This window comes from Mastomys coucha, unplaced genomic scaffold (assembly GCF_008632895.1).
Source record: "Mastomys coucha isolate ucsf_1 unplaced genomic scaffold, UCSF_Mcou_1 pScaffold21, whole genome shotgun sequence".
NCBI classification, from domain to species: Eukaryota; Metazoa; Chordata; class Mammalia; order Rodentia; family Muridae; genus Mastomys; species Mastomys coucha.
Genome location: NW_022196904.1, coordinates 150,071,351 through 150,084,978, shown reverse-complemented (window position 1 = coordinate 150,084,978; position 13,628 = coordinate 150,071,351). Strand labels below are relative to the sequence as shown.

General features: G+C 42.8%; 1 protein-coding gene across 1 annotated transcript in view; it reads right to left on the bottom strand.

The window, feature by feature from the left end:
- The window catches only part of Trpm6 (transient receptor potential cation channel subfamily M member 6), a 147,730-nt gene that overhangs the window by 66,099 nt on the left and 68,003 nt on the right, over positions 1 to 13,628 (bottom strand). Inside the window, exons 18-23 of the mRNA XM_031389892.1 lie at positions 12,707 to 12,859; positions 8,447 to 8,593; positions 5,835 to 5,963; positions 3,972 to 4,223; positions 1,020 to 1,194; positions 707 to 821 (exon numbers count right to left, since the gene is read on the bottom strand). Coding sequence (XP_031245752.1) covers positions 707 to 821; positions 1,020 to 1,194; positions 3,972 to 4,223; positions 5,835 to 5,963; positions 8,447 to 8,593; positions 12,707 to 12,859 — 971 coding nt within the window. The remainder of the gene's footprint in view (positions 1 to 706; positions 822 to 1,019; positions 1,195 to 3,971; positions 4,224 to 5,834; positions 5,964 to 8,446; positions 8,594 to 12,706; positions 12,860 to 13,628) is intronic.

Below are 13,628 nucleotides of genomic sequence, written 5' to 3'. Positions count from 1 at the left end.
GAGAGGAGAGGAGAGGAGAGGAGAGGAGAGGAGAGAAAGGACTGTAGGTTGGACTTCCCAGAGAAGCTCTTTCTCTTCTCTATAGATTTTGGAAAACCTGGAAATGGAACAAGTCTATATTGGGAAGAGGGAGTTCAAGAGTTTGCCCTGGGAGGGTCATGGGATCAATAAGGCTGGAGTGTCAGTGAAGCAGGTTGTATAAATAGGATTTTCCAGATATACAGAATAAGAACGAGAACAGGAAAATATACAGATATAGGAAAAGGCCAAAGCTCTAGGCCTAAGATCTTTTTAATGTAAAATGGAGACGTTGAGCCAGAAAGGGAGACAGGGAAGAAGAAAGTAACTATGAGAAGGAAGGAAGAAAGTGGGACAGACAAGGGACACTTTGGAAAAGCACACACAGAACCCATGGTGGACTGTCAACTCCAACCATCCTGTTCTGCAGAACTCCAACTATGCAGTAACAGCTCAAATCTCCTCTCATGTGTACACTTCAATCATGACTTCTGCTATTTTGTTGCCTACAAGTTTGACTTCTTTCCTACCAGTAGTTTCATATCCTTGCTTTATTGTCACAGCAACAAAACATGGGACACATGTAAGGACAAAAGGTCACATACCCAACATTCATGGGAATATACTCAGTATAGCTGCTCCCCTGTTTTGGTAAATAAAATAATCATATTTCATTAAAGTCACCTACTTGAAACAGGCAATCAGCAGGTTCACCATGATGATGTATTGCACAAAGAGGTAGACAGCTTGCAAGAATGGAGTCAGGAAAGAACCCGGAGGGCAAGAAGTCCCATTTGAACAAACTACAAAGAAAGAATTTAAGAGTGAGAGAAGATAAACCACAGCCCTGGGGGGCCTCTGCAAATATTTGACCCTTTAATATCCCAGATACCACAAATTTTACACATTGAAAGCATTCTTGTGACTGCTTTCTGGGTTTGCCTTTATTCTGGGTATCTTCATAGGTTCTGATTCTGTGAGAAGGCAAAACCCCATATTACCATCTATCTCTGAAGCATAGACTTCTCCATACATCATCCAATATGGCTCGAATACGATATCGCGAGCCAGGCGCCATGAAGGAGGCTCCTTTGGTGAGAGGATGGCTTTGCGTGCCACACCAAAGCTCAGCAGGACAATGGCCATGATGATCACAATGTAGAACATGTTTGCTGCCTGTAAAACAGCACAACACAGCCAGAATTTACCACAAATCAAGCCCTAGCGGTCATCACCACACTTAAGGTAACTAGTCCAGTCAGTGGCTCAAATACCTCCATCTAAGAAAGCTGAGTTCTCTCTGCCTGTTAGTTTCTTTTACCTATACAGTATGTGCTTTGGGCCAGGGATATCTATGGAGTTATAGGACGTGCAGAAATTATAGAGATTCCTTCTGTAAGCAGTGATCAAATGTTACCTGCTTTTGACTGACTAGCACCCAATATTGATCAATAAAATCAATGATTTAATTAGAAAAACTTTAAAAGGATATGGTATATTGAAATTATTCCAATACCTGTTCCCAGGATTCCCTCATAGAGTCAGAGGTGTCTTGGGAATTGATTATACCAGTTACCTCCTATCTTTTAAAACACACCTATTCAACACACTTGTTCACCATGACAGACTCAGAAGGCACCAACATTTCCACTCACTCCATGTTTCTTATCTTATTAAGTGGTGACTACAAGATCCAAGTAGCCAGTGGGCTAAAGAATGACAACAGTGACCTCATCTGTCTGAGTTGTTAAACACCACTGGACTTTATCACTCTTCTTGCTGCCAAAGGGGACCAGGGATGGGACTAAGTGCATGGGTATGCCACACAAAGGGGAAATTTTGCATCCTGGAGTCAGCGCTTAGAAAACCCATTAAACCTACCTTCTCAGAGAAGGGACATTGTGCCTAATCATTGAGATATGCTAGTTGTCTCACCTCTAATAAATGTGACATTTTCAAAATCAGAGGATGCATGTGTGTTCTAAGAAAAACATGGTCAGAAAGAAGAAAATCTGAGGGCTGGCCTGGGGATCAGCAGTAGACTGCTTGCCTGTCATGCATGAGGCCCTAGGTTCAGTTCCCAGGGCTGCCAGAAGGAGGAGGAGAGAAGCAGGAAGCAGAAAAAAGTAGTAGGGGGAGGGGAGAGCTGAGAGCAGTAGCAACAAGACCCTTCTTGAGACCCTCCTGGTCACTCTCCTGTCTTTCTTTCTGTACTCCTGACCCTCCAGAACATTACCTTTCTTTGTAGCCTAGAAATAAATGCCAGGATAGCCTTGATGTTGCACTTTTAGACAGTAGATCTTTGTAAAGTTTCAAAATTCAGATGGCGAAAGCTGACACAGTGTTCAGCAAGCTCAGAGGATAGACTAGAGCCAGAACACCCACTGTGGGAGCCTGGATCCCCAACATACACTCATGAGTGATTTTACTTAACTTCTGTTTCCTTGTATGTAAAAAGTAGATACTATTTAATTCACAAAATTGCTATAAATATTATGAGTTAATACATGCAAAATATCTAATACAGTGTGTGGTGCATAGTTCCTACTACTTAAGAGTAAGAGTGAGTGATTTAAAACAAAGCACTTTCAGAAAATATATTCTTGATGATAGCCTTACACAAATAAGAAAGAATGTGACTCAATCCTATATGGCCAGCCCTCAAAAAGGGCTACACTAAGTGTTCCTATTAACTACCCAAACCCATATCTAGGTTTTTTTTTTTTCTTTCTTTCTTTCTTTCTTTTTTTTTTGAAACAGGGTTTTTCTGGATCACCCTGGCTATCCTGGAACTCACTCTGTAGCCCAGGCTGGCCTCGAACTCAGAAATCCACCTGTATCTGCCTCCCAAGTGCTGGGATTACCAAACCCATATTTATATACAAGTTTATGGTTAGTAAGAAATGAGTCTCGCCGGGCGGTGGTGGCACATGCCTTTAATCCCACACTTGGGTGGCAGAGTGGATTTCTGAGTTCAAAGCCAGCCTGGTCTACAGAGTGAGTTCCAGGACAGCCGGGGCTATACAGACAAACCCTGTCTCAAAAAAAAACAAAAAGAAACAAACAAAAAGAAACAAACAAAAAGAAAGAAAGAAAGAAGATAGAAAGAAAGAAAGAAAGAAAGAAAGAAAGAAAGAAAGAAAGAAAGAAAGAAAGAAGGAAAGAAAGAAAGAAGTCTCTGTACTTCTAGAAACAATTACAATTTTTAATTAGTGGACTAGGGAGATGGTTCAGTGTTAACATGCTTACTACACCCGAGATTAGATTCCCAAAAAGCATTTAAAGGCAGACAAGGAATGGGGAAACAGAAGGTTCCTTGGAGCTCACTAGCCAAGCCAGTCTAGATAAAAGTGAGTGTTAAGTTCAGTAAGAGTCCTTTGTTTCAAAACATAAGACAGAGAGCTATGGTGATCTCAATAAGAATAGCCTTGATAGACTCATATATTTTAATATTAGTCCGTCATCGGTGGAACTGTTTTGGAAGGACTGGGCGGTGCGGCTTTCTTGGAAGATGTGTTGTTGTCAATTCGAGTGGGCTTTGAAATTTCAAAAGCCCATTCCACCCCCAGTTAGCTCTCTTTCTGCCTAGTGCTCCCAGCTACTGTTCCAGTGCCATCCCTGCCTACCTGTTGCCATGTTTCCCACCAAGATAACTAATTCCCATCAGATGCTAACCCTCCAGAGCCATAAGCCCCCAAATTAAATTCTTCCTTTTGTGTCTTGGTTGTGGTGTCTCTTCACAGCAATAGAAAAATAAGATGAGAGGAATAGTGGAAGACACCCAGCATTGATTTCTGCCCTCTACAGAGGCAATCACAGGTGAGGGCACCCACAAACAAACATGTGCCCACATTCATATATCACAAAAGAGAAGGTTAAGCTATGAGATATGCACTATGGCAGTGGAAGCACTGAGAAGGGGACACTTGTATATAAAGTGAAGATGCACTCACCATTTTTGCAATCATGGTCACATACGGCCCTGCATGTTGATTGACAGCAAAGAAGTCCATGAGCTGAGAAAACCAAAATATGATGTCTATGCAGTAGATGAGTCTCCCTGCAGTATGCAATGGTGGGTGTCCCCACCGTAGGCCAAAGCCAACGGCAAACAGGCTAATCGCCACAGTTTCCATGAGGTTCCAGTACTCACTGAGCCACATCTTCACCTTCTGAGTAAACTTGCTTGGCTCTGAAATGCAGATCTAATCAGAGAAAGAGAGAAAGATTTAAAGAAGGGGGCATGGCTGAGGATGCAGTAAGTGACAGAGCACTTGCCTCCAACACGCAAGGCCCTGGGTTCGGTCCCCAAAACCACAACCAGAGGGGAATGCCATCAATAGCTTTTTTTAATGCATTAACCTGCCATTTAAATAGGAAGCCAACTTCTGCCAAATTTTACATACCAAGAGGATCTGAGAATCATGGAACCCTTGCTAATGAGCTATTTAAACCATCCTATAAATATATATTTAATGACTGTTAATTAAAATTAATGAAGAAGTAACTGTAATATTACTACCATTAACCCTAGCCACCACTTGAGAGACAAACAAAGTGACAAAAAAGGAAAGAATTTTGTTACAGCTTTCATGGATTCTATGTAAGGACAGAGCGACTGTAGGGCCTTTCAGAAGTCAGCACAGCAGTGCCTCTGCCCAACTATGAGTCTGCTTCATGGGCTGAGGGCAGAGGATACTAACAAGAAACCAAGCTGTCCTGTTATCTACTTCTACAGATGCTACCCAGTAAACCTTTGGCAAACCACTAAGAACGTGATGTTGAAACCCACTAGTGTAAGAAACTTCCCTTGCAATATTATAGCAGGCACACTGCAATGTAAACAGTAAGCTTGTTTTCCCCAAAACATAAAAATCATGGTAGAAGCCAGGCGGTGGTGGCACATGCCTTTAATCCCAGAACTTGGGAGGCAGAGGCAGGCAGATTTCTGAGTTTGAGGCCAGCCTGGTTTACAGAGTGAGTTCTAGGACAGCCAGGGCTACACAGAGAAACCCTGTTTTGAGAAAAAAAAAAGAAAAGAAAAGAAAAAAGAAAAACCAAAAAGATTAAAAAAAAATCATGGTAGATTTCAGATTGTATTCCTCTTCTATAAACTTCATTAGCAGACAATGCAATATAGTCTCTAAGATGACACTTACCATAGAACGTCGGCCAAATTACCACTGGAACGAGACAAGTTTAGAGACATACAGAGATATGAACACATAGCTAGGACAGTCGAAGTCATAACTACTTGGGATTATATTTACAACTGCATTAAGTGTCTAGTGGCAAAGTAGAAATGAAAATGCTTAGTTTTGTTTCTTAGATTCCTTCTCCCAGAAGGATATTCAGCATCCATTTTCAAAGGTGTTTACCAGAAACTTCCACATGCTGTGAATATATATTCCTTATATATTTTGCACCTTTAGCCATTCCTGTGTCACTTATAGGGCAGAACTGACAATAGATAGGTAAGTCTAGGTTATTAAAAATTCATACCACAAAGAAAGCTACATTGTGGGAAGCAAACAGTTGGAGAGCTCAATAGCAAATAGATGACATTGTCCATTGCTCCCTGAGTTAATCAACAAAGATTGTGTTTCAAAATGGCTGCTTTCAAAGATTAGCACAAAGTCTTTGGTAAGGACAAAGAATGAAATCAGACATCTTCCCCCAAGCAACATTCTTGTAGCTAATCGGAATCAGTGTGTTCTCTCTCCCCTCACACACTTGACATGAGTCCAAAACACCCCCCAGAGCCAAAAACACCTCTTCTGGGGTGTGCAGAAGACACAGTTCAAAGGACCACTCACCTCCCTGACCTTCTCAATAGCATTGGTGAAGATGTAGATGATGACAAGCCACTCTTGCACGCTGGGTTGGGGCTGCATCTCCACCAACACTGTGTAAGTGAACAGCATGAGGAATGCCAAATAAGCCATCTGTGAGGGACACACATTCCCTGGACGTGAGCTCAAGTGACCATGAAGAATGTCAAGCAGGGGCAGATAGAGCCCAGAAGGAGAACAGACATGAACTTCCACACGACAACATGAAAATATCATAGGGACCACTTCTGATAATTGATTACTTCATGTCAAAGAATGCATAAGCATTCCTGTCAAGGAACAAAAGTCTGGTTCAAGAAGGAGGCGTTATCCTATTAGCAATAAACATTCCAGCATGTATACTGGCGAGCTAGCAACAGAACAGAAAAAGTTCTCATGCCTTCCCTCTAGTTCCAGCTTGGAAAATAAATGTATGCCAAGATGAGCTGTGTCCCTGGATGCCTATCTTCACGGTAAGAAGACAGTCCCTACCACAGGGAAGTTACTGTATGATGATAAAAATGTTATTCTGGCTAGAGAAATGGAGAGTTGGCTCAGCAGTTAAGAGCACGTACTGATCTTGCTTGAGTAACTGAATTCAGTTCCTAGCACCCATGTTGGCCAGCTCACACTGCCTGTGACTCAAGCTCCGGGGTATCTGGAACTGTCTTCTGGATTTTAGGAGTACCTACACACACACACACACACACACACACACACATGCGCACACACACACGCACACACGCGCGCGCACACACACACACACGCACACACACGCACACACACACATGCATACACACACATGCACACACACATACACACACGCGCACGCACGCACACACACACGCACACACATGCATGCACAGACACGCACACACACACACGCGCACGCACACATGCACACACGCACATGCACACACATACACACACGCGCGTGCATGCGCATGCACACACACACACACGCACGCGCACACACACACACACATGCACACACACATGCACACGCACATGCACACACTAAATAAATAGATAAATAAATGTTTTTTAAAAGGTGAAAAGCAATCAAGGATGGCACCTGATTTCGACATCTTGCCCTCACATTCATACATGCACAGCTACACATACACACTCATATGCATATGAATATGTACACATGAAGAGATTAGTCATCTCAGTATGGTATACAATAGCTACCAGAGTCTACTGGGTATCAGGCAGAGGGTTAAGTGCATGGCACAAGTCCACACAGACTATAACACACGTGTATAAGTCAAAGCATAGCTTGTGGAAGTCAATCTTCTCCTTCCACCATGGCTCTGAGGCCAAAGTCATGTAGTCAAGCTTGACAGCAAGTGTTCTCGTCTAGGAGCCATCTTGTTGAACCATCTCTGCTTTATTTTGAGTCATGGATGCTCACAGAACCTATAATTCACTAATATAGCTGGACTGAATATCCAGTAAGCTCAAGGAATCTATCTGTATATACCACTCCAGTGTTGGAATCACAGAAATGCTGCACCGTGGCTAGTTTTTCACATGGGTGTTGGGGATCTGAACCAGGGTCTACATGCTGTGCTATAAGCTCAGGCACGTTATCTACCAAGACATCTCCCCAGTCCTAGGATTGGCATTTAGAAACAGATAACTGTCATTCCAAACTATATATTTATAAAGTATGTGCAATAAGTATGTGGCTGCCAAGTCAAAATTCTGAGATTATATAGTATGTAGATTTAAATAGACATCCTGTTATATTCAAACTTCAAAACTTTTTGGAATACAAAACATTGACTGTGAGGAATCTAAGTACAGACAAGCATTAGAAAAATAATGCTACTAAATAAATATGAGAAGTGCTCGGTATCTGTATGCTTTCTCTGAATGACCACTCTCCACAGAAGATTGCAGTTTGATCCAACAACTCATGTTCTCAACTTTAAATCGTCTGCTTACATTCAAAGCATATTCTATTGAAAACAACCACACCAAAAGGCACTATTCCTACAAAATAATTGGTTCAACTGATGATTTTTATTGATTACTGATTTATTTTGCCTGAGAAAGGTAGAAAAAAAAACACCATTCAATTCAACACTCAGGACTGTTAAGATCATTGTACTTAAACACTCCAATTGCTCAGTCTTGCCTTTCTGTGTCTAAGCACTCCAAGAGAAAAACAAATCTAAGACTGGTCTCACGCCTGCAATTTCAACATCAGGAGGCAGTTGCAGGAGCATTACTACAAGTTCCAGCCCAGCCTAATCTACATCTACCTAGTGATTTCCAGGATGGCAGGGACACGGCATGAGAGCCTTTGCCAAATTAAAAACAAGAGGAAGAAAAATAGTAAGAGAGCAACTTTGGTGAGAAAGGGACACATTCAGGAGCTTAAAGTGCAGGCAGTCTCCCTTACACACACTTTCCTTGTCTGCTTCCAACTCTCCCACCTGCCTACTTTGTCATCTTTCCCTTTTTTTAAGTGAAATTCCTAAAATGTTATGATTTTTTTTTTATCTCAGGTGAGCAAATGAGACATAGCATTAGTAACAATATTATGAGCTATTAGTTATCATCAACACTATTGTACTGAGACCAACCGTGTAGAACCAAAACTTGACAAATGGAGCACTGTAGAACTCGTAGACTCTCCTGGTCCAGGGGAGGTTCTGGGGCACGTTTCTTAAGTCTAAATGCAGAGGTTCATCCAGTTTCTCATCAGGGCCTCTTTCCAAATCATAGTCTTTCTGAAAAATAAGCAACAGTCTTGTAGACTAGAGAGTGGTAGACTTTTGGTTCAATTTCCTGATCTTCTGCCACCAATAAAGAATAATAAACAACACTAGCTATATCTACACACACACTTTTTGAAACATAGTCTTACTATATAGTCTTACTATATATCCCTAGCTGGCCTGGAGCTTGCAGAGATCTGCCTGCCTCTGGCATTACCAGTGCTGTGTTTAAAGTCATGCATCACCACAGGCTGCCAACATTATATCTTGTTGAGACAGTTAATTTTGGTTATCAACTGGACAGACCTGAGAAAGAAGAATCTCAAGTAGAATTGCCTCCATCAGATTAGCCTGTGGGAATGTATGGGGACACTTTCTTGTTTGCTGATCTATGTAGGTAGGCCCAGCCCTCTGTGAGCAGTGCCATCCCTGGGCATATGGGTCTGGGGTGTATAAGAAATGTAACTGGCCTTGCTGTAACCCATGTATTCTCAATCATGCTTGCTGTTTCTCTCTTGCCTGCTCAACTGATTATTCATTTTAAATCCTTTTTTTCCTTTCCACATCTTTTGCTATTGATCCAGGTTGGCATCCTTATCCTTTCTGGACTTGATGGCTTTGCTGGTCTATGTTCTTCTTGATTCTAGCCTGTCTTCTTTTTTTGCATTTTTTGTTGGATATTTTACTTATTTACATTTCAAATGTTATCCCCTTTCCAGGTTTCTCCTCCAAAAAGCCCCTAACCCTCTTCCCCCTGCTCACCATCCCATCCACTCCTGCTTCCTGGTCCTGGCATTCCCCTGCACTGGGACATCAAGTCTTCACAGGACCAAGGGCCTCTCCTCCCATTGATGACCGATAAAGCCATCCTCTGCTACATATGTGGCTGGAGCCATGAGTTACCTCCATGTGTACTCTTTGGTTGGTGGTTTAGTCCCTGGGAGCTCTGGGTACTGGTTGGTTCATATTGTTGTTCCTCCTATGGGGCTGCAAACCCCTTCAGCTCCTTGGGTCCTTTCTCTAGCTCCTCCATTGGGGACCCTGTGCTCAGACCAATGGTTGGCTGAGAGCCTCTACTTCTGTATTAGTCAGGTACTGTCAGAGCCTCAGGAGAGAGCTATAACATAGCCTATCTTCTTATGAAACTGTCTTATGCAATGAAGGCAATGATTCTCCTGCCAGCTGCTTGTCTCACTATGCTGGTCATAAACTCCAAGGGTTCTCTAGTGAGTAAAATAGAATGATGTCTCACAAGACATACAAGAGTCTCCCAATCCTCTGTGTTTCCAGACACACCTGTAAACACTCCCTGCTTGTCCAGTACTCTCCATAACTATGAGTCCAGCCAAACCTCATCACTGGCCTTGCTTACCCTCTGACTCATAACATCCTGCCTCTCTGCCCCATCTACAATTTCATGAAGCTGTTACTGATTCCTACTCCTCACCCACTAGCCCTACTGAGAAGAGTCATTCCTCTTCCTCCCTGGGCTTTTCACTCTATTGTCTTCATGCAGCTTATTCCTGGGCTAGTTTAGGCCACAGAGGTCGTGCTTTAAGAAACTAGCAGTTGAACAATTTAAACTTCTCTTTTAAAACGTATTTTGCCTGGGGAAAGTTCCAAAAAGAATTCTGACTTAGCATGGATGTGGGTCCAAGCAGTCCTAGGTTCTCAGAAAGTTGAGGAAGGAGAATCACTTGAGTCCAGAAATTGAAGGCCCCTCTGGGAAACATAGCAAGACAGTGCAATACACACACACACATACACACACACACACACACACACACTCACACACACACACATACACACACACACACAGCAAAGAGGGGGATAATAAAATCTCACAGAGGAAACACAGTATCTGATAATACAGCTTCAGCTCCCCATGGGAAGCTTCTATAAACTTCTCTTCTATAAACTTAATACCACAAAGACACACTAAACCATGTCTGTTTCTATTGCTGCCTCTAGATTTCTCGCAATCATACATTGTTAAACCATGTTTCTCAGCTAATCAATTACCTTTGTCTAATTAGCACTATAAAATCTTATATAGCCCACCAAATCTGCGAGGTGAAAATTAATAATAATCGTAGGAGGAGTTGGAATGGCTAGACAAGTGTAGTCAATAATTTCTGCTTAAAATGAATCCAAAGAGTAAAAAAAAAAAAAAAAAAATCCACTTTTATGATCAGAAGCCATTCATAAGAGAATGTACTTAAACAACCCCTTCATTAAGTGTTTCAGACTGACAAATGCTAAGGTTTTGTGGATAGTTTCCTGACAATAATCCCATCATGGCTGAGATTACATCTGCCCTAGCTTCAATATTCACTGAATTAAATCAATTGATACAACCACATTTAAACCACCTGGGGGAGCAACTGTTCTAGAGGGACACTAGTGGAGGGGGGGGGTCCAAGACTTTATTATTTTTTTAATGTGAAAGCACACATGTAACTTCCATTCTGTGAAGAAATTTGGAGTCTCCTTTGAGACCAGTTCTGAGAGGAAAGTGCTAGTTCTCCACAACCCTGTCAGTGATGATGAGTCGGTCCATCATTCTACAGAATCTGCCAGAGTCAAAAGCAGAACTGTGTTTACTGGCAAACCATCGCCTCCAACCTGTGAGATTTGCATGTACATTTTGAGGAGATGGGTAAGGAACTGCTTTTGTCCTCGTTTATCCTAAAGCAGCACACTAAACCTGGCATGCACAGACAAATCGGGACATTTCCATGCAGAGTACCTCTGCCTTGGGCTTTGTGTTATCTCTAGGGGTAGGGTCATGACTGCGTTCCTTCTCTTTGATCAGTTTGGACCTGGGACTGACAGAAGTGTAACCACATAACTAGCCCAGGCTTTTAGGAGATTCCTCATGCTTTCTACAGCCAGTGGAACATACATAACTTCCTGGATTCCAAGGATTCAAGATGGAACTAGAAAGAAGGGAGCAAAGGGGGTGGGAGGGGACACACACACCCCTAAACAGGAGTAATACCTAAAGTCCTTAATGACCCAGGAGAGATAGATCTCCAGGGCATCAGAATGCACAGATATTCAGCCACCAAGATGTCCACAAAACACTAATCACAGTCTTCATTCAGTATTTGATGACTAGATAATAGTTAAATAGGCAATTAAATAGATATACCATATACACCAAAGCATATCAGATAAGATGTTAAAGACACTTCATTCGATGTAAACACCAGAGAAGATGTTTACCACACCTTGGGGCAAAGGGCAGCTTTATGAGTCATGGTTAGAGTGGAGGCAGAGAGCCGAGAGAGCATTCACAGCATCCTGAACTCCTGGCTGTGACCCTTGGCTGCTGGGGAAGTGGCTATATGCTAGTGGAGAGTACACATAAGAACCCTAGGAAAACTGCCCACATCCACTGGATGGTGACAGATGACAAGTGTGGGGTGCAGCAGGGAGGATCAACAAAAGTCTGTTACATTTGTTTTGGGTATACACAGAATGTGTGTGGAGGTCAGAGGTCAGTCTGTTTGAATCAGTTCTCTTCCTCCTTTATGCGGGGTCTGGGATTGAACTCAGGTTGTCAAGCTTGGCTGCAAGTAACTTCACCCCCTGAGCCACCCTTCTGTCCCATCAACACAAATTCTAAATGTGTGTCCTTTATAGATGAGAAGCTTAAGAGTGTGCAGCAGTGTTAATGGAGGCTTCAAGTCATAAGCCAATCTGTCCTGCCACTTCCCAAAGCAATGCTGAAACAGTTATTGGACATGATGACTTTGTCATTGAAGCAGAAATGCTTGCATGCTCTACCTGTCTAGTATATAACAAGATGGGGATTACACAGAGAAATGCCCGATTGATGAATCAGCCCTGGGTTTTTAGGATAATGTGTAGCCCCAGGGCAATTTGTAACCACTGAACTGCAACGTTGGCCAGAAATTCAAAGCCATTCTGGGAAATTTAGCAAGACAGCAACATACACAGAAAGAAGTATGTGTGTGGGGGAGTGTTACTAAATACTCTGTTAATGTTAAAAGGGCAGACATGTTGTTTAACAGATGCCTATTATAGATAAGCTCTAAGCCTGTGCATCTCTGAACAGTTACACCATGGACACTCAGTTTACTATGGTAGGGTACTCACAGCACAAACACTTTCTTTGGTGTTACTCAGGCCCTGGTCACTGTAATTCCATGTAAACTGGAAATCCTGGGACTGTGGGACGTGTGACATCTCCGCTTTGCTTTTAAATTCCAATGTTAAAATCATGGGTGGTAAGAGGATACTGATGATTATCTGCAAAGAGAACCAGATAAAGGATGAACAGAGGACAAAGGACACATGTACTGTTGTAATCACAGATGTCCTACAGTGGGGAGTCGAAACGTGTAGAGTCTACCTCCAGTAGAAAGACGGCATCAAGTGGAGAGATGCGGTTGCCATCACACAGTCAACAACTCCAACCCAGAATTGTTCCTGTCTGAAAGAACTGCAGGGACAAAAATGGAGAAGAGACTAGGGAAAGGAGGTCCAGTGACAGGCCCAAATTGGGATCCAGCTCAAGAGGAGGCCCCAAGGCATAACACTATTTCAGATGCTAGGGTGTGCTTACAGACAGGAGGCCAGCATGGCTGCCCTCTGAGGGGCACAAGAAGCAGCTAAAAGAGTCAGTTACAGATACTTACACCCAACCAATGGACAGAAGTCAGGTTGAATTAGGGAAAAGCTGGAAGAAGCTGAGGAGGAGGGCGACTCCATAGGAGAACCAGCAGCACTCTCAACTAACCGGGACCCTTGAAATCTCTCAGACACTGGACCACCAACCATACAGCATACACCAGCTGATATAAGGCTCCCAACACATATACAGCAGAGGATTGCCTGGTCTGGCCTCAGTGAGAGAAGATACACCTAGCCCTAGAGATTTGAGGCCCCAGGGAGTAGGGAGGCCTGGCAGGGTGGAAAGAGGGTAGGGGAATATCCTCTTGGAGACAAGGAGGAGGAGGAATGAGATGAGGAACTGTCAGAGGGCAGACCAGGAGGGGCATAATGGCTAGACTGTAAA